Source organism: Dendrobates tinctorius, unplaced genomic scaffold, assembly GCF_039654945.1.
Source record: "Dendrobates tinctorius isolate UK_male_01 unplaced genomic scaffold, ASM3965494v1 ptg000212l, whole genome shotgun sequence".
Lineage (NCBI taxonomy): Eukaryota > Metazoa > Chordata > Amphibia > Anura > Dendrobatidae > Dendrobates > Dendrobates tinctorius.
The window spans coordinates 1,277,310-1,297,952 of record NW_027361879.1 but is presented as its reverse complement, the minus strand read 5'-3'; the positions used below and the strand labels follow the sequence as shown (position 1 = coordinate 1,297,952).

Sequence of the window (20,643 nt, the reverse complement as noted above, 5' to 3'; positions counted from 1 at the left end):
CAGGCAGCAAGGATTCTGGGAGCAGGGTGACAGCAGCACAGAGTATTTCAGGAGAGCAGTGTGCTGGTCTATGGGGGGCACAGAGAGAGATATATGGTGGAGGGAGCAGGGTGACAGCAGCACAGAGTATTTCAGGAGAGCAGTGTGCTGGTCTATGGGGGGCACAGAGAGAGATATATGGTGGAGGGAGCAGGGTGACAGCAGCACACAGTATTTCAGGAGAGCAGTGCGCTGGTCTATGGGGGGCACACAGAGAGATATATGGTAAAGGGAGCAGAGTGACAGCAGCACAAAGTATTTCAGGAGAGCAGTGCGCTGGTCTATGGGGGGCACAGAGGGAGATGTATGGGGGAGGAGCAGGGAGACAGCAGCACAGAAATCCAGGAAACATTTCTGCTGATTGATGGCCTGTTCTGATCCAGACTTTGCATGCAAAGACCCCATTCCCCTCCTCAGATTCTGTCCTGGCGATGTGTGAAAGCAAGGCGACAGGCGCAGTCCGGGGTGACGCTGGGAAGCAGGATGGGGGGAATGGAGCCATACAGTAACGATAAAAATGAGACCCCTCTCTTCAGCTGCCTCCCCAGCCCTCCCCTGACTGCACCTATTACCCCTGACCCGTGTGCAGGTGCTCAGCCAGAACCACCCTAGAATGGGTCCCCTTTTAGCAGATCACAAATAATACCGCCATATACTTCACACACAATGCCGCCATATAGATCATACACAATACCACCATGTAGATCACACATAAAACCAGCAGGGTGACAGCAGCACAGAGTATTTCAGGAGAGCAGTATCACATGGCAGAGAATTAGATACACGGCTCAGCAGACAGTATCACACAGGAGAAGATTAGATACACGGCTCAGCAGACAGTATCACACAGGAGAGGATTAGATACACGGCTCAGCAGTCAGTGTCACACAGGATAGGAATAGATACACGGCTCAGCAGACAGTATCACACAGGAGAGGATTAGATACACGTTTCAGCAGTCAGTATCACCCAGGAGAGGATTAGATACACGGCTCAGCAGACTATCACACATGAGAGGATTAGATACACGGCTCAGCAGACAGTATCACACAGGAGAGGATTAGATACACGGGTCAGCAGTCAGTATCACACAGGATAGGATTAGATACACAGCTCAGCAGTCAGTATCACACAGAGGATTAGATACACGGCTCAGCAGACAGTATCACACAGGAGAAGATTAGATACACGGCTCAGCAGTCAGTATCACACAGGAGAGGATTAGATACACGGTTCAGCAGTCAGTATCACACAGGAGAGGATTAGATACACGGATCAGCAGACAGTATCACACAGGAGAGGATTAGATACACTGCTCAGCAGTCAGTATCACACAGGAGAGGATTAGATACACGGTTCAGCAGTCAGTATCACACAGGAGAGGATTAGATACACGGTTCAGCAGTCAGTATCACACAGGATAGGATTAGATACACGGCTCAGCAGTCAGTATCACACAGGAGAGGATTAGATACACGGATCAGCAGACAGTATCACACAGGAGAGGATTAGATACACGGCTCAGCAGTCAGTATCACACAGGAGAGGATTAGATACACGGATCAGCAGACAGTATCACACAGGAGAGGATTAGATACACGGATCAGCAGACAGTATCACACAGGAGAGGATTAGATACACTGCTCAGCAGTCAGTATCACACAGGAGAGGATTAGATACACGGTTCAGCAGTCAGTATCACACAGGAGAGGATTAGATACACGGCTCAGCAGTCAGTGTCACACAGGATAGGAATAGATACACGGCTCAGCAGACAGTATCACACAGGAGAGGATTAGATACACGTTTCAGCAGTCAGTATCACCCAGGAGAGGATTAGATACACGGCTCAGCAGACTATCACACAGGAGAGGATTAGATACACGGCTCAGCAGACAGTATCACACAGGAGAGGATTAGATACACGGGTCAGCAGTCAGTATCACACAGGATAGGATTAGATACACAGCTCAGCAGTCAGTATCACACAGAGGATTAGATACACGGCTCAGCAGACAGTATCACACAGGAGAAGATTAGATACACGGCTCAGCAGTCAGTATCACACAGGAGAGGATTAGATACACGGTTCAGCAGTCAGTATCACACAGGAGAGGATTAGATACACGGATCAGCAGACAGTATCACACAGGAGAGGATTAGATACACTGCTCAGCAGTCAGTATCACACAGGAGAGGATTAGATACACGGTTCAGCAGTCAGTATCACACAGGAGAGGATTAGATACACGGTTCAGCAGTCAGTATCACACAGGATAGGATTAGATACACGGCTCAGCAGTCAGTATCACACAGGAGAGGATTAGATACACGGTTCAGCAGTCAGTATCACACAGGAGAGGATTAGATACACGGCTCAGCAGACTGTATCACACAGGAGAGGAATAGATACACGGCTCAGCAGTCAGTATCACACAGGAGAGGATTAGATACACGGCTCAGCAGACAGTATCACACAGGAGAGGATTAGATACACGGCTCAGCAGTCAGTATCACACAGGGGAGGTTTAGATACACGGCTCAGCAGTCAGTATCACACAGGAGAGGATTAGATACACGGCTCAGCAGACAGTATCACACAGGAGAGGATTAGATACACGGTTCAGCAGTCAGTATCACACAGGAGAGGATTAGATACACGGCTCAGCAGTCAGTATCACACAGGAGAGGATTAGATTCACGGTTCAGCAGACAGTATCACATAGGAGAGGATTAGATACACGGCTCAGCAGTAAGTATCACACAGGAGAGGATTAGATACACGGCTCAGCAGTCAGTATCACAGGAGACAGTATTACAGATAAGCCCACACTGGTGAAACTTCCAGCCCCCCCCCCCAATTATACACTAGACTATGGGCTGTATATGTCACTGTCCTGAGACAGCCATAAAAGCTCTCATAAAAGCAAAGGTGTCAGATTATCGGAGAGATGTGTGAGTGAGGAGGCGGAGACAGAGCAGGAGGACAGGGGAGCTGGAGCAGGAAGCACGGTGCAGAAAGTGGAGCTCAGCAGATAGCACTGGGCTACAGTAAAATGGCGCCCAGCCACACCTACAGCAGTGAATGGTGCAGCCCACAGGGGCGTGCCCAGTTCACTGCTAATGAGGCTGCATGGTGGGGTCGGGAACCGACCCGCAGTCTCCTATGTCCAGGGACGGCCATATTTGCAGACTGTATGAGTCCTCCACAGATCTGCAAATCAAGATGGCAGCGCCCAGTGGCTACATTAAAACATCATTACAAACAAACCATAAATCCTAGTTAGTACAACATTTGCTTTAACAACATGTTTTGTTACTTACTCTTTTTTTGCAAATTATATAAAATTGCGGCACCTTTCCTTTAAAATCTTGTGCATGTCACTTTCATGTATTGTGAATGCACAGTACTCTGGCAGATTTTGCCACATCTTTTGCAGGCTCCTCTAGTGGTATATTGCACATTCACCAAGCACAAACGGCGCTTGTGCAAGATTTCAAAGCTGCGTTCCAATGATGCAATGCTGATGGCACCTAAATTTTTTGCACTATCAATCCAGCTCGGCTGAATTGGTATATTATTTCTGCAGAGGGTGGCGATACAATCCTCACTACGCCATCTTGACATCTTGCATATGCACCATTTCTACCCATTGAATGTGCAGTACTCTTTTTTGGCGCGTGCCTCCACTCTTGCAGCTTTCTCTGGATGCACAATTCATCCTACGCCTATAGAAGAGAAAGTAGGATCAGAGCATGCTTGATATTTTGCAGGTCATTTCGCAGCAATGACCTGTCAATCAAGCAATGGGGGGGGGGGTTGCACTAGTTACCTAACCCTTTAAATTTTATATAGGATGAGATAAAAATGTCTGGTCTCTTTCAGCGTCAAACCCTGTGCATAAGTTGTATTTACTATTGCTGCACTACACCATTGAAGTGAATGGAGCTGGGTTGCAATGCCGTACACAGCCAGTGGACAAGCATGGCGCTATTTTTAGAAGAAAGCTGACATGTTTTTAGAATCATAGACAAACCCTTCAAGCTCCTTTTGTCAGTTTCTTCCTTGTCGCTGTATGTCCCCGGTACTTCTGTGCGACTATTCGCCCCATTCCTCATGCATCTGTCTTCCATGCTAACCTTCCCTCCTATTGCATCATGATGGAATCGTCCCATAAATATGCATGGAGTAGCGAGCGTTTTGCCGGGCGCTTTCTAATTATGAGCTCTGAGACTTTAGAGGACAGCTCATTTATTTCTCAGCTGCTAAGAGCAGCATTTCCAAAGACCTAAATTGCATTCAGCACTATTCTCGGCTATAATTGGCACCCAAAGCATCCAAATGATTGTAATCTTGCTCACTTTCAAAACAAACATCTAATTTCAGAAGAAGATATTAATAAGGTCAAGGGAAAAAAAATCTACGTATTCCTGTTGAGGAATCCAACAGTAGAAGCGGGAGTGCGGCAGCCAGATGTGTGCCAACCTGCTTAGTCCTTGTGGTACCAATGTTTCCAGAACTCCCTTGAGCGATGAATAACCCTACAGCAGTCATCTGCAGTATGTGGGTCTCATGAAGTTACCAAACTATGGTTTTTAGTGCATGCTTACAATTGTTGTTTTGCAACAGCTGGTAAGCCACAAATTGGGGACCACGGCCCTAAGGCCATTGACCATAAGGTCTATTACCCAATGGGTGCTATTGTTCTCCTTTTTGCTTGATGCCTATTAACAGAGCAGACAATCGGGGTATGCTAGATGTTATAGTCTTGCTACAGACGACAACAGTCCTAGGGGATAATACCATAAAGTAATTTCCTCTTTTGTGCTTCGGAGCCCATTTCTTTGTTATTTTACCACTTATTGCTCTCTGCTTTTTAGCGTTTGATTTACTGTTTTGCCTTTGAGCTGTGTACACATAATACGATGATGGATTACTTCACAGAGGAGTGTTCATTAGGATATATTTATGCAAAAAGAAAAAACAGCAGCGGCAGATGAATCCATATTCTCCGGTTTCTTTTCGAATAGTCGACGACCAGCAGAACATTATTCTTGGAAACCTACTTTGCGGCTTCCGCGCTTGGTGTTGATTCAAACAGTTGAGTTATTGGAATGTGGATGAAAGCAAGGAAAAGAATGGGCAAAGTTATCTTCTAGTTAATTGAAATAAAAAAAAAAATGACCAATGACGAGTCCGTGATATTGACTGCTTTTTCCAAATTGTAGGTTCTAGTGAAGGTAAAAGCCATAGTTTCAAGGGCCACCTTCAACAAATTTTACTGTGGGCTACACTTTCATTAGTGTCTCTTAATTAATAGTGGATTGGAATACCAGTGAGGGATTTTTCGAAGATCTGCAATCCAGATGGTTTCTAAGTAGCACCCAGTTGCCTTCAAGAAGGCGGCTAAATAATGCTGTCTGTGACATACCAAGATTGGTCTAGCTAACCAGATCCATCACCTGTGCTCCTTTAAGGCAAATTGCTGCTCTTCTAATCCAGAAGGTTTCAATCTTGGAGTACAGATGGATATAAATGGATTTTTTTGATAGGTGGTGACTAAATATTCGTGAGCTTTTGAAAAATGTTCCATCTTTGGCTTGTCCACGTTGGTTATCAGTATTTATGATAAATTATTCTATGGCCTACACTCCTATCAGTATCTGACAAATAATGGTGGACCAAAACACCAGTGAGGGGTTTTCTGAAGATCCATGATTGAGGTGGTCTATGACTAACAGTCTACTATCATCAACACATATACGGTTCTTCGTGAAGTACAAAGGAAGTTCTAGCTGATCAGCTATATTGTGTTCTACATCAAGGCAAAAAGCTGCTCTTTTAAACCCAAAGGTTTCAATTTTGGAGTACAGATGGAGACAAATAAAATCTTTTAAAGGGGTTGTCCGGGCTTTTCACATAATCTCAGTGCATATCTGGGCTGCAGAATGGTGACAATAAGTAATTTACCTTCTGTCACCAGTTTGCAGGGTTTTCTAGATATCACTCTCTTGATTCTGATCAGAACGTCCAAGGAGGGGGGGGTGTTATGGCATTGAAATGAGAACTGGTCGTTTCCTCCTACTCTACTAAAAACCTGCCCTCTATAGCAACAACCCCACCCTCCATAGCAACAGGCCCTCCCCGTCCACATGAACAAGCCCTCCTCACACAGTAACAAATCCTCCCCCTCTAGCAGCCTCAGTGCAGAGAGCAGAACCACCCAGCTGCTCCTCCCCCAGACTCACACTGAACAGTGATCTATGGAAAGTGAAACTCTAGTGAGGAGGGAAAATCGTCCTGTATTCTGGGCCACTCCATGATTACAATACATAACTCACTAATTATCGGTGATTCCTTCCCTCACTGTCCCAGGCTGCTGGCAGTGATGGGGCTCGGGCTGGCAGTGATGGGGCTCGGCTGCTGTCAGCAGTGTGAACAGACTGTGTGATGGCCAGTGATGGGGTCTGCAGCTTCTAATCTGCACAGGTGATGGCAGTCACTGATGTAATCTGTTCTGTGACAAAGCCTCTGCTGTGTGAATGAGACAGCTCTGTGTCACTGATGTCTTCACACAGCAGCAGATTTGGTGCAGTGTATGTGTGAAGCTCCACCAAGCTCCAGTGACCAGCACCACCCACTGCTCACTCATTGGCTGTCAGTAAACTGCACCAGCACTCATCTTTATCATCATTCCAGCATTGGAAAGAACACAGCAGCGATCCTGTATTTGGGAAAGCAGCACAATCTACATCACATCCACAATGGTAGTAGTTAGGGCCATTACGTGTTCGTGCCATACTCCTTGTAGATAATTGTATATTGTGTAATGAAAACTATATATAGCACCTAATACAAGTCTATAGTAGATATATGTGTATAATATATAATAGATGTGGGCCCGATGCTATTGCATCAGGAGGGCAGTGATGTCACAATGGGGTGAGCTCTGTGGAGCTGTCTTTCACCCTGTCCACTCTCTCTTCTTCCTGTGCGGTCTTCTCCCCTCATGTGCTCTCTCTTTTGTGCTGCTTCCCCCTGTGTGCTCTTCCCCTGTGCTGTCTTCTCCCCTCTGTACTCTCCTCCACCTTGATGTCTTCTTTCATCTATGCTCTCATCCCTGCAGGGCTGACACTCGAAATTTCAGGGTCCCTTACTGACAACATATGCGGGTGCCGCCCATTCTCCACTCCAGCTCTGCCTCCATTCCAGCATAATATATATATTACACATGCACACACACTATAGATTGTTGCTGGCTGTATACACTATAGAGACTGCTGCAGGCTGTATATCCAATAGATGTCTGCTGCAGGCTGTATACACAGTAGATGGCTGCTGCAGGCTGTATACCAAATAGACATGCTCACACATACACTGCACCAAATCTGCTGCTGTGTGAAGACATCAGTGACACAGAGCTGTCTCATTCACACAGCAGAGTGTTATGAGCTCATTTTCTGCTCCACCAGCTGGGAGTTCTCCTTCCGTTCTCCCTCTGGTGGTGACAGGAGGTGGTGAGGTTAGTTTAATTGGTAGTGGTCTGCCACCTGACGAGGAGGATAATGATTGGATCTCTGGAGTATCAGACTGGATATAAGACAGCCGACGCCCTATCCTGTTGCTGGTGATTCAGTCTGCTTCTCAGGTCTTGGACTTCAGCTCTGCTCCTTTCTTCTCAAGTTAAGTTTGTTTTTTGCTAATGTTCACACTTGCTCTTGTTGGTCAGCTCAGTTTTTGTGTGGTCACCCAGCCCGGCTGGGCTGTGCTGAATCTCCACTCTTATTTATCTGTATTTGCCAATTTGCCTTTTATTAGATTGGCTTCTTTTTTGCTCTGTCTCAGAATATTTCAGAGTCCTGATATAGTGGGAGAAGTCTAGTGACTTCAGGGTTAATTTTGTTATCAGAAGTGTTGGACATTATTTTGGGTAGGGTTTTTTAGCAGATTGCAGGCAGTATCTTTCCTTTCCTGTCCTTTCAAGTTAGTTTGGCCCCATCGTTTGCTCAGCCTATTTTTCTGCCTTTGTTTGTGTTTTCATCTTGCTTCACTGTCAGTACATGTGGGGGGCTGTGTTTCCTTTGGGGTCTGCTCTTGGGGAGTTAGTTTTCCCTTTTCTTACTTTAGGTTTATTTAGTTCTCCGGTTGTGATGAGGCGTCCAGGACCATCGTAGGCACACTCCACGACTGCTGCTAGTTGTGTGTTAAGATCAGGGGATCTGCAATCTGCATAATTACCAACCTCTCTGTTTTTCTGAGACTTAGCGTGTGTTGTTTTTCTCCTCGGTGACCCATTCATAACAGCAGAGGCTTTGTCACAGAACAGATTACATCAGTGACTGCCATCCCCTGTGCAGATTAGAAGCTGCAGACCCCATCACTGGACATCACACAGTCTGTTCACACTGCTGACAGCAGCCGAGCCCCATCACTGCCAGCCCGAGCCCCATCACTGCCAGCAGCCTGGGACAGTGAGGGAAGGAATCACCGATAATTAGTGAGTTATGTATTGTAATCATGGAGTGGCCCAGAATACAGGACGATTTTCCCTCCTCACTAGTTTCACTTTCCATAGATCACTGTTCAGTGTGAGTCTGGGGGAGGAGCAGCTGGGTGGTTCTGCTCTCTGCACTGAGGCTGCTAGAGGGGGAGGATTTGTTACTGTGTGAGGAGGGCTTGTTCATGTGGATGTGGAGGGCCTGTTGCTATGGAGGGTGGGGTTGCTGTTATAGAGGGCAGGTTTTTAGTAGAGTAGGAGGAAACGACCAGTTCTCATTTCAATACCAGAACACCCCCCCCCCCCCCTTGGACGTTCTGCTCAGAAGCAAGAGAGTGATATCTAGAAAACCCTGCAAACTGGTGACAGAAGGTAAATACTTATTGTCACCATTCTGCAGCCCAGATATGCACTGAGATTATGTGAAAAGCCCAGACAACCCCTTTAAGGAAAGTGAGGGGTGACCAAATTTTTTTGAAATTTTGAAAAGCTTCCCTTGTTTGTATACTTTGGTCATCAACATTTATAGTATGGCCAATGCTCTCATCAGCATCTGATAATTAGTGGTTGACTGAAACACCAGTAAGGGGTTTTCTGGCGATCCACGATTGTCAACGATTGAGGTGGTCTATGGCTAATATCCTACTGTTGTGAAGGAGAGAATGGCTAATGAAATCAATTATTAACCTTACGAAAGCTAGTAATATATGTAGTGTGGCAAGATGGCATCTACATCCTGGAACTACGCCCTGAAATCCTTGGACTGTGAGGTGGATACACTTAAGACCATCTATGAAATAGACCTAGAACGGACCCAACACACACTGATGCAATGGCTGCTGAGAAGCTGTGCAGCACCTCTCCCTGCCTGCTACATGATCTTTTGTTTATACTAATAAAGTTCAGGTCTGTGCCAGCTCTTGCCCAGAGAGGAGCGCACATCTGACCCTGTGTCCGATGTCTTTTATGCATGCACTTGGCTCATATTTATCAGGTTAGGGGCAGGCAAAATCACTAAGATCTCACCTTAAGAAATCGCCCCAACACTGTCATCATCAAAGAGCCCATATATTGTTCTTCATGAATATCGATGGAAGTTCTAGCTGACCAGCCCTATTGTGTGTGGAAATCGCACATCTTCATATCTAAAATGCTTCAACCATAGAATTATAGATGGACATAAGTGGAATTTTTTGAGGGAAGGTTGATAGTGATCCACCATGGATTTTTGACAAATGGAGAGAATATAATAATTACTCTTCATTTTTGGTTTCCCTTAGTTGTTGTCATTTTCTTTCTCCTAGATGTCTTCAGTATTTTAGCACTTTTGATTGTGAGTGGGTGGAAGGATTGCTGAATATGTGAACCTATAGGTTTTCCCTAATTAGAAATGAAGATATACTTGGTGTTATGTCAAAGATGCTTAGTGTCTTGCCAATTTATATCAAGTGCAGTGCTCTCCATGACGGCTTTCATTAAAGTGCATTGACGCAGACGAGAAGCCACTTGGGATACAGCACACTAATATAACATGTTCGGCTGTCGCTCTACTCTGTGGTCGCTAGCCTTCCTCTGCACGTCACTATACTGTGACAAGAAATTCTTTACAACAGATCGTACAGTACTCAGGATAAATTTCTCTTTCCAAGATAAACCTAGTCCTCTGTTTGTTTGCGGTGATGGAAGGGGACTATAGATCAAATGTTGACCTTGCACTGCAATATCCATTTGTCATTGTGTCTGTGATCATCTTTGCACTCCAGACATGTAAGCCCATTGTTAGTTGCAGTATGCCACTCAGGCGTCATCTGCACCATCTTAAAGTGTGTATGCATTGTCCATCACATCAGGAATAGGTGTGGAGCTGGTGTCCTCACTGAGCAAAACAATTGTGTTTTTTGTTGCCATACACCTTTAACCTCCTACACAATACTCCTGTAACATCCACTTCAGCACCTAGCTGCACTCTTAAGCCCCTGTCACACACAGCGATCTCGCTAGCGAGATCGCTGCTGAGTCACAAGTTTTGTGACGCAACAGCGATCTCACCAGCGAGATCGCTGTGTGTGACATCTATCAGCGACCGGCCCCCCTGCCGGGTATCGCTGATCGTTGTGGAAAGCCCTGGACATTTTTTGGATCGTTGGTCTCCCGCTGGCCAGCACGCATCGCTGCGTGTGGCAGGCGGGAGACCAGCGAGCAGGAGCTGGTAACCAAGGTAAACTGCTGGTTTCTAAGCACCGTATTACCATCTTATATGCTTTGTGGGGAATTCTGTGGGTTGTCATTGCCACTATTTTATGGCATGACTTGAACATGTTTCACAGATTGTTTTAAATGTTTTTAATTATTGTTGTTCTTTGTAGCATTTCTTTTTTTTCTGGTGTTCTAATAAAGTCTCATACATTTTTTTTGTGGGCATGTTCTTTCGCTTGGTTTTTCTCAATATTGTTCACTAACATGTCTTTGGAGAACCCCCTATATTTTTGTTCAGCGGAGCCCTCTTTTCCTTATTTGCCCTTGTCTCCTGGCGTCGCCCCCCCTTGTCCCCTGGTGTCGCGACCCCTGGCGTCGCGCCCCCTTGTCTCATGTCAATCTCTGGAGAGATGTTGTCTATACATACCTTCTCCACCCATATTATGAGGTAGACGCATTCTACAGCTGATTCTTTTTTGGCTTTGTTACATCTTCCCCACATAATAATGAGTCATTCCATAGATAGATTTTTAAGTAAAATTCACATATCCCTTTGGTGTGTGTGTGTAACTTTCCTTCCCTGAGCCATCCACCTTTCTCCTGTGCTCTTCCTTCGTCCTTCTTTTCCCCATCATCCTAACCTATTAATATGTTCCATTGCTCTCGGCTGGATTGCCTTGTTTCTCCTCGCGCTCCCACAGGACCCCCCACTCATGGTGTGTTATTGCCACTCTGTGAAGGGCGACAGGCTGAATGAAATGTGCAGAGCTGGGAAGTTGACTCTGCTCCGAGAGAAACCGATAATAGCTGAGTGTACTAATATCCTGCCACATATTGGTGTCTGGGGGCACATGGCACCGGAGGTGATAAATAGATATTTCTCATTTAATGTTCTTCCTATTTTTGACCTAGCAGGGCATCCCGATTTTTTTTTAATACTCTTTCATCAAAAAAAATTGTTCATCATCTCAGTCTCATCTCTTTCCACCGAGTAAGCCCAATAGTCTTAGTGTACCTACGATGTATTGACGTATGGTATATCCCATTTGATTTTTTTTTAATGTTTTTATTTTGTATTGTTTTTTTAATACCCCATTCACCTGTGGAAACTGCTGTGGATTTGTGCTGAAATTGCACTGTAAACCCTCAGCATGGTCATGGGGGTTCAACTGTTAAGATTGCTGGAGTTGGAGAACCCGATCCCCATCTATTGCCCCAAAACGTGTCCTTCAGAGTGGTTATTGGTTGGAAACCAGTGATTACGTGTGTGGACTGCCATTCCATAACCCTCTGTGGCAGATGGAAACAGCATTGTTGCCACTCATATCCTCCTCCAACTGCTGGCATTGGGGAGCAATAGTAGGGACACTTCCGATGGACTTAAAGGGGTTGTCCGGGCTTTTCACATAATCTCAGTACATATCTGGGCTGCAGAATTATGACAATAAGTAATTTACTTTCTGTCACTAGTTTGCACGGTTTTCTAGATATTCTAAACAGAACGTCCAAGGGGGGGTTGTTATGGCATTGAAATGAGAACTGGTCGTAACCTCCTACTCTACTCCAAACATGCCCTCTATAGCAACACCCTCCATAGCTACAGGCCCTCCCCGTCCACATGAAGAAGCCCTCATCACACAGTAACAAATCCTCCCCCTCTAGCAGCCTCAATGCAGAGAGCAGACCACCCAGCTGCTCCTCCCCCAGACACACGCTGAACACTTATCTATGGAAAGTGAAACTAGTGAGGAGGGAAAATCGTCCTGTATTCTGGGCCACTCCATGATTACAATACATAACTCATTATCAGTAATTCCTTCCCTCACTGTCCCAGGCTGCTGGCAGCAGTGAGAACAGACTGTGTGACAGCCAGTGATGGGGGTCTGCAGCTTCTAATCTGCACAGGGGATGGCAGTCACTGATGTAATCTGTTGTGTGACAAAGCCTCTGCTGTGTGAATTAGTTCCTCGCACAACTTTCATCTTTATCATAGCAACTCACCCTCCTTAATACTTGTCTTGACTAATCACAAGGGTTTTTTTTTTATATTGGTTGCAAAAAAGACAACTTATATTCTTTGGCTCCAGAATGGAGGAGGAACCCATTCACAAAAACAAATTTTAAAACTTTGATACCACCTGGATTCATGCCCTTTCTATATTGCCAAATTTTACAAAGTGTCCACTTACCCTAATAGATCTTTCACTCTCCTTCGCCCTCCTTTTTTATTGTTCGAAATTAGCATCTTGCCTTCAAATTTGCCAGAGCCATGACAGATATGATAAATTCAATGGATCCATCAAGCACTTCATGGAGCCATAAAGTAATTTAAAGTGAGATGAAGTTAGGAGCATGAGGAATGTGTACTTGGGAACCAGTGGCGGAGCGTCCGTGGTTGGGAACCAGTGGCGGAGCGTGTGCGGTTGGGAACCAGTGGCGGAGCATTTGTGGTTGGAAACCGGTGGCGGAGCGTGTGTAGCTGGGAACTGGTAGCGGAGCGTGTTTACTGACTATTCTTACCGCTCATTGGCAGATTGAGGTATGGAAGGATTTGTGTTGCTATGCAAATCCTCCTGGCTTCCTGGAACAAGAGTAAGGACACATCTGATTAGACTTATTTCTACGTCCAGGGGTTTTGGCAAGTCAAGAAAAAGATTAACAAAGTTTTTCAAAAACTTCTTTGTATGTCCAAACTTAGTGTCCCACAACTTAAACCTTCTTCGTATACTCTCGCCCTCCTTACTACTTGCATTGACCAAACTTGTGGTTCTTTATTTGGGTTGCAAAAAGACCCAGTGGTGTAATCATTGTGATCAAATTTAGACAAACGGAGATAGTTATAGCTGAGAAACCTAGTCACATAAAAAGTTTTTAAAACATTGCAACCCATGGGAATAAAGAGTGATTCCCTATTCAGCAAGTTATTTCTTATACACGTGATGGGGCAAAAGTTCCTGAATGAAGACGTTTTCAAGGTTGGTGGAGAGGATTTGTTTTTGTTGGCCAGTTTCTCCAGTCCTTCTATTTTATAGACCAGACTTACTAGACCCGTACAGTTTCACGCCCAGGCTCTGTTACCACTGGCATTATGGCTTTTTACTTAATGGCAGTCATGATCGATATAACTCCAAACAGAAATTGATCGATCCAATTCACGTAAGATGGTTCAATCCTATGTTCCTTAAAGCCGATCTGTCACCAGATTTGAAAATACAAATTGCAAAAATTGTTATATAGATCGAAGACCTGATGAGGCTGGTGAAATTGCTGTGAAAATCCATGTCAAAATGGCTATATAATCCTTGTTTTAAAGTTTTCAAATCCATCTCTTTCTACAGTATATATAGTTTCCTGATAAGTATTTCGTAGGAGTAAAGATTTATTTTTTAAAGTGGAAAACCCCTCTAAAAATAAAAAGTGGACTCCAAACATTTCCTCTAATATAAAATAACAAAACCAGATGATACTCTTCCTTCCCTGGTCCAAAGACTCTTCTCTACCATTTTTTCAAGCTCTTTTTTTTATGATGATGTCACGTCGACGGCTCACATCACCATTGCAAACAATCGCTGAGCTCTGCAGCTCCTCGTCAACACAGTGTAGGGTACTAGTCAGCTTTGACATATTTCTTAGAAGGTACCCTCTTTGCAGACATCAAACAGGTTGTCTCCTCCTCTAAGAAGAACAAAGAAATGAATGTGGAGAGCCTCGCTCAAGGGCCCTGTTGTGTCCAGATAATTGTGGGTCTCACGATAATTGAGGGTTCAGGTAATTTATTGTATGAACATGCATTCTTGCGCAGGACGATTAGCTCAATGCCGTGATTATACACATGCAGTAATTTTTCATTCTGACTTAATTTTTTTCTGTAAATTAGTCACTGGAACTCTTATCTTTAAAGCTATATCATTATATATGTATAATATAAATATTTTATTTCATAAACCAATAGCTCACATAAAAATAGGAAATTGTTATGATAACCGTTTTCGGAGAAATCTGCTTCTTTCGCCTCTAGACTGATCTTTTAGTCTCAATTTGCGGGTAAAAATCTGTCTTCAGAGAATGCAGACTTTCCAATTACTGAGATAAATGACAGTTGGTGCTCATAAAGTTCTATGGAACATGCAGTGGAATGTCTATTGGCCTGTAGCTCCTCCCCTTCATAGAATCTTATAAGCACCAACTTCCATCGCTTATCTCTGTAATGGGGAAATCTGTCTCCACTGGACACAGATTTTACCAATGAATTGTGAATGAATGACCAGTCCAGGAGGAGAAAGAAACAGATTTATCAGATAAGTTATATTACAAAGTTGTTTATTTCCATCTGTACGTGATTTCATGAAATAAAATTAAAGCGACAGTTACTCTGTAAGGCCTAATGTGCATGCCGCACTCTGATGCCTACTAGTGCTCCATTGAGTTATTAGTGAACACTAATTGGCTCTTTAATTACAGGTTGCTGCCATTAATCCCAGTCACCCACTGGCACAGATGCCTTTGCCGCCTTCCATGAAGAATTGCATCCAGTTGGCTGCCTGCGACGCCGATGAGTTGTTACCCATGAACCCTGACCTTCCTGCTGATCTCTTCACCTCCTGCCTCACTACGCCAATAAAAATAGCACTACGATGGTGAGTATAACAATATTTTCTTAGAAAATGCAGAAAACCCTGAACTACATTAATGACAACCCTAAAACCCTATCGGAAAGGATAGTGAACCATTACAAAGAGAATATCTCTGCTCATCCATGCATTATAGGATGGTCGTCCATTAAGGTCAATGAACACCCTGTTGACCAATCAACTCAATGTGTTGGAAACCTGAAGGTTAGTGTTTAGTTTCCCTGCAGAGCCACCACAGGAGAAGTAAAGCATTACACAACTCCTTCGGTAATCTGTAAACAAAATTTCAAGGGCAGTGAACATATAATTACAGGTGGCCCTGACCCATAGTGACCACCCCATAACATGCACTAGCTGTGGAATAACTCCCAATACCTTGTATACAAAAACACTTGGAGTAAAGACATCCACCAAGAAGAATAATTAAAATAGTTTTATTCTCAAAGATTCATGATATAAACAAGAAACACATAAAGACGGGTCACATGATTAAAGAGCTCCATATGATGAAGAATTCAGGTGCAGAAAAAACACACATGCAGCAATGGAGTAGAAAGTGTGTATAATGGATATACAGAGATGAATAAAGTGCCAGTGCTTCAACTCTTTCTCTCAAATATCCAAAACATCCCACAAAGTGACCCCCTTGCAGTAATAAACCGTCACAGCATAGTAGCTCAAAATCTTAGTTTGGAGGCCACATAACCCTGAACTACTTTAATGACAACCCTAAAACCCTATCGGAAAGGATAGTGAACCATTACAAAGAGAATATCTCTGCTCATCCATGCATTATAGGATGGTCGTCCGTTAAGGTCAATGAACACCCTGTTGACCAATCAACTCAATGTGTTGGAAACCTGAAGTTTAGTGTTTAGTTTCCCTGCAGAGCCACCACGGGAGAAGTAAAGCATTACACAACTCCTTCGGTAATCTGTGTAGCAAAGGGCAAGCCAAGTCCTCCAGCGGGAAAGACGCTATTTATATCTGCTCTGGACAAGAAATAAGGATCCTGAATGGATAATGTCCTTTAAACTCATCATTTACTAATGTATGAGAATAGATTTTGGATAGGGTATGCCATAAGTGTCTGTCTGCATGTCCCACCTCTGGGTCCTGACCTATAGCGAGGATTGGTCTCCATCAAGCCTCAAATGCAATGGAGAGGTACCCAGGCTAGGAAAAATTTCCACTATCTCTCCAATGACGGTGGTGGGAGATAGATGAGAGTCCCAAAGATAGAGCACACGTGTATCAAATCTTTTATGTCTCGTTCCTTTTACTATATGACATTGAGATGGTAGTACCCCTTAAGACCTGTAATAGCGACTAGTTGCCTCCTGAAAGTTTTGTAAAGTTGTTGTGTTTTTATCATCTTGAGGGACACAACATTTTCAGAGTTTTGAAGGTTGGTGCGACTCCTGCTGACTGAGCTCTGGGGTAATTATCCCCTCGCAATTGGGCCGCTTTGATCATCTCCTTGGTAATTTTGCAGGTCACTGGCCTTTCGGGCCCGCCCGGTGGATGGCACTGAACTTTGTACTGTAGATTGGCTGATAATTCATTTGTGTTATCCGTTAATTTGCATGATAATGAACAGCTGCGGTGGATGCGCTCGTGTCTGACAGTGATCAATTAGTCTGCAGCGCGTCATCCGTGCGCTCAGTAACCACCGGGGCGCTGTCTGCTCAGAGGATCTTCGGTCCTCCATGGTTTTCCTCATCACGCAGGCTCATTTATATTATATACCGGCTTCTGCAGAATGTGGAGGAACGCTTTTATGTTTCCAGCTGCAGGCTCTTAATAGATCCTGAGGCGGCATTAACACACGGGGTTCTCAAGCTTCACGGACTTGAAGGAATAAAGAGAAACAAACTCGTATTAACAGCGCCAAGCATTTCCCATCTGAGCTATAGTAGAATCCATGGGGTATAAGGGATCGGGATGTTTTCCTAGAAATACTCCTATAGATCCAGTAATATCACAGCCTTGGACCATTGTATATTGCCAGCGGGTAAAATTAATGCCTGTTGTCTATCACATTAACCTGGATATTGTGGCATCACACAGGTGAAAGCCTAAGCCCCTGCGAAGGTGATTAAGCAATCCACTAACAGTGGATCTGTGTTTTGGTACCACCCATTACTGTATCACCAGAGGAGATTTAAAGGGGAACCTACACTGTATTAATACATTTTTTTTTTTTATTTAAACTGAGCACCGTCTCCAAATGGCGCTGCTCCACTGATTCTGGAACTTTTTTTCTTTTTCTTCTGTGACCCTCCATTCCAAAGTTATGTCCTCTTGTAAGAAAAAAGCAAATTTTGCCACCAAGCATCTGGGCGTATACCACAGAACATATATGTGGGCGTGGTGATGTTTTGATTGGCCAGCGTCAGGAGAAAAAGCAAACGCCCACAGAGACGTTCTAGTTGCTTGGAAGCAAAATTTGATTCTTTAATATGAGGGAACATAATTTGATCAGAGGCGCACTGAAGAAAAATAAAAAGTGTTCCTGAATCAGATGATCAGCAGTGATTAGACCATACACTTAGTTTAAATAAAAAAAAATATAGTGAAAGTTCCCCTTTAAGTCTCTTTTGATGATTTCTGGATACTGGTGCTGCCAAAAGACAGGCCCACTGTTTGCAAATTGCTTGATCAGTTTATGCTTTCATTTATTCACGGATTAGTGACAATCCAAAGGCAAACCGTGTCCACTAGAGTGACGTAGGAAACTGGTTAATTCTAGGGGAGACTCTGTCCATATTTAGTTCATAGTTAGGCCTCTTTCACACTTCAGTTTTTTGCATCAGTTCTAATCCGCCAAAAAGGCGGACAAGCGGATCCGTTCTAAACTGATGTGAACGGATGGCACAGGATCCGTTTTCAGACGGATCCTGAAAATGAAGAAATTTAAAGGAATCGCTGAGAGAGAGAGATTTTTTTTTTTTTTTTGGTCCGGCACCCAGAAAGAAATTCGGGTTAAATCAGTGTTTGCAGGATCCGCCAGAGAAAAAAACGTTACAAGCTCCGTTTTGAAATTTTTGAGGATGGTGACGGACAGCAACTTTTGGCGGATCCTCACAAAAAACGGATGCAACGGACAGCAATCCGTCACAATCCGCCATTAATGCAAGTCAATGGGAAAAAAACGGATCCTCAAAAAAAAATTGAGGATCCGTTTTTTTTCAAAACCTGATTGTGACTGATTGTAAAAAACGGAAGTGTGAAAGAGGCCTTAGTCAAAATTTCTATTCCGGGGTGTACTTTTGTGCTGTTACTCATCAGGGAAATGTATGAATAAATTGCCGATGTGAAATGATCACACTCAAGTGTTGACTACAGTTGGGCACACGAAACATCCCTGCTGATTAGTTGTCCGACGAGACGTGAGGCGCCATGGTGCCACAGCGTAAACGAGGTAGTAGTCTAATTAGAAGGGCTGTCAGGGATGTCACAAGGAGAAGGAGGTCCTCGGTGATCTGGTACCAGCATCCAAGGACCAATGGTCCAGGTTCGTTGCCCAACTCTAGTGTCCATAATTCTCAATTTATCAAATGTTTCCAGTAGGAATAGCAGATGGCTGCACAATCTAAAGCTTTAAAAGAAGAGGATGCTAAATATAGTTTTCCAAAATGAGCCCTGGTCACGTATGGCAAATGGATCATACCAACACTTCACCACTAAGGATCTGGGAGAGATTGATAGCGCCTCCGGTAGTGGACTAGCAGAACTGTGTGAGACAGAAGACTCTTATCATTAGCCTAGCCAAAGAACAGCAATTGGGTATGGCCAAATAAGAGACCGATCCGGTAGACCGCCGCTATGTTTCCCAATGTGCTCAAATGCTAGAAGCGAGCGGCTGCGTTGACATTCAGTAGGAGAACGACCCGTTTCTTGATAAAAGATCTTCCCTTCTGATAATGAAGGGTTAATAATCTCCTCTCACTAGCAGAGAGAATAAAAGATGCATGTCGGCCGGAGCGGTGAGGAAGCGGCTGTGAGTCTGCGCGCAGTCTCCCATCTTCAGTAATGGAGATACACTGCAGCCTTAATCAAATATACATCAGCTCAAGCAAACAACTCGGCTCACCTCAGGGGCTGATTTATATGGAGACTCATGTACATCACACTCCATAACACTTCTGCTTTGCAAAGTATTAGGCAACCGTATGAAAAACCTGCCAGGAATCCATTGATCAAAATGTGTGCCGAACGCGGGTGTTTCCGAGCGCCTGGTAATGAGCCGGAGATCAGCCCTGCAACGCACACAGTTCTTCCTCCCTCACTCATTTCCATATGTATCCCCCACCTCCCAGGCATATATCATGGGCTTATATTCTGACAGATACTACAGCTTTCTTTTGCATTCTGTTTCACTCCCTCAGCTTGCTGTCAGTGAATGGGAAAATTCTGACCTGCCCATACCCATTTCATTAAAATGCTTATCTCAGAACTATAATTGGACATGATCAGAACACAATTTAAGCGTCTTAATGAGGACATTGTTTCCATTCATTGACTTCTGCAGAGGTCTTGAATTAAAAAAGGATAAATATTAGACATTATTAAACATTGGTACGATGAATGAGCCATAAAGTTGTCCTAAATCTGATGTGAACAATATGTTTCCAATTATTGACAGCAAGCAGAGTTCTTGAATAAGCTGTATGTGAAGTTTTGTCTTTTTTAATAGAAGTTTGATCTTTGTACAGCTTAAAGTTCCACACGTTATCCATCAGAAAGGATTTTTCTCCTTCGTCTCATTGGGGGACATAGATACTGTGGGTGTACGCTTCTGCCGCTAGGAGGCTGACACGAAGTGAAAAAAAGGTTAGCGCCTCCTCTGCAGTATACACTAGGGTGACCGCAAAAAATCGATGTTGGAATTTTGTCCGTCTGGACCCCACAAAACGATTCCCCTTTCCAGATATTGAGATAGCCAAAATTTGAGCTCGATCAAACGACGTTAACCCGTGCCGCTCGTCGCTCAAAGTTTGAAAAAATCCAAATTGAGGTATTTTAAGATTTAGGTATTTTGCATAGTCTGTTAGACTATAAAGAATGTGACAACAACATTGCAGAAATAGCCCTAACCAAATTTTCGAACCATTTGTGGTATTTGAATGCAGAGTAATAAATAAATTGCTCAGTAGCACAGATGAACCATCAGAGCACGCTAGGGTTGTAAATCCAAAAGTTAGGAAAGAAAAATTAAAAGAGGTAGGAAGTAACCGACTTTAACGACCTTCTGACAAAAGATGAAGAACAAAAGC

General features: G+C 44.0%; 1 protein-coding gene across 2 annotated transcripts in view; it reads left to right on the top strand.

Annotated features, from left to right (window-relative positions):
• RPTOR (regulatory associated protein of MTOR complex 1) overlaps window positions 1-20,643 on the top strand; it is a 371,474-nt gene that overhangs the window by 254,461 nt on the left and 96,370 nt on the right. For both annotated transcript variants that reach the window (XM_073554721.1, XM_073554722.1), the window contains exon 6: window positions 15,195-15,370. In XM_073554721.1, coding sequence (XP_073410822.1) covers window positions 15,195-15,370 — 176 coding nt within the window. The remainder of the gene's footprint in view (window positions 1-15,194; window positions 15,371-20,643) is intronic.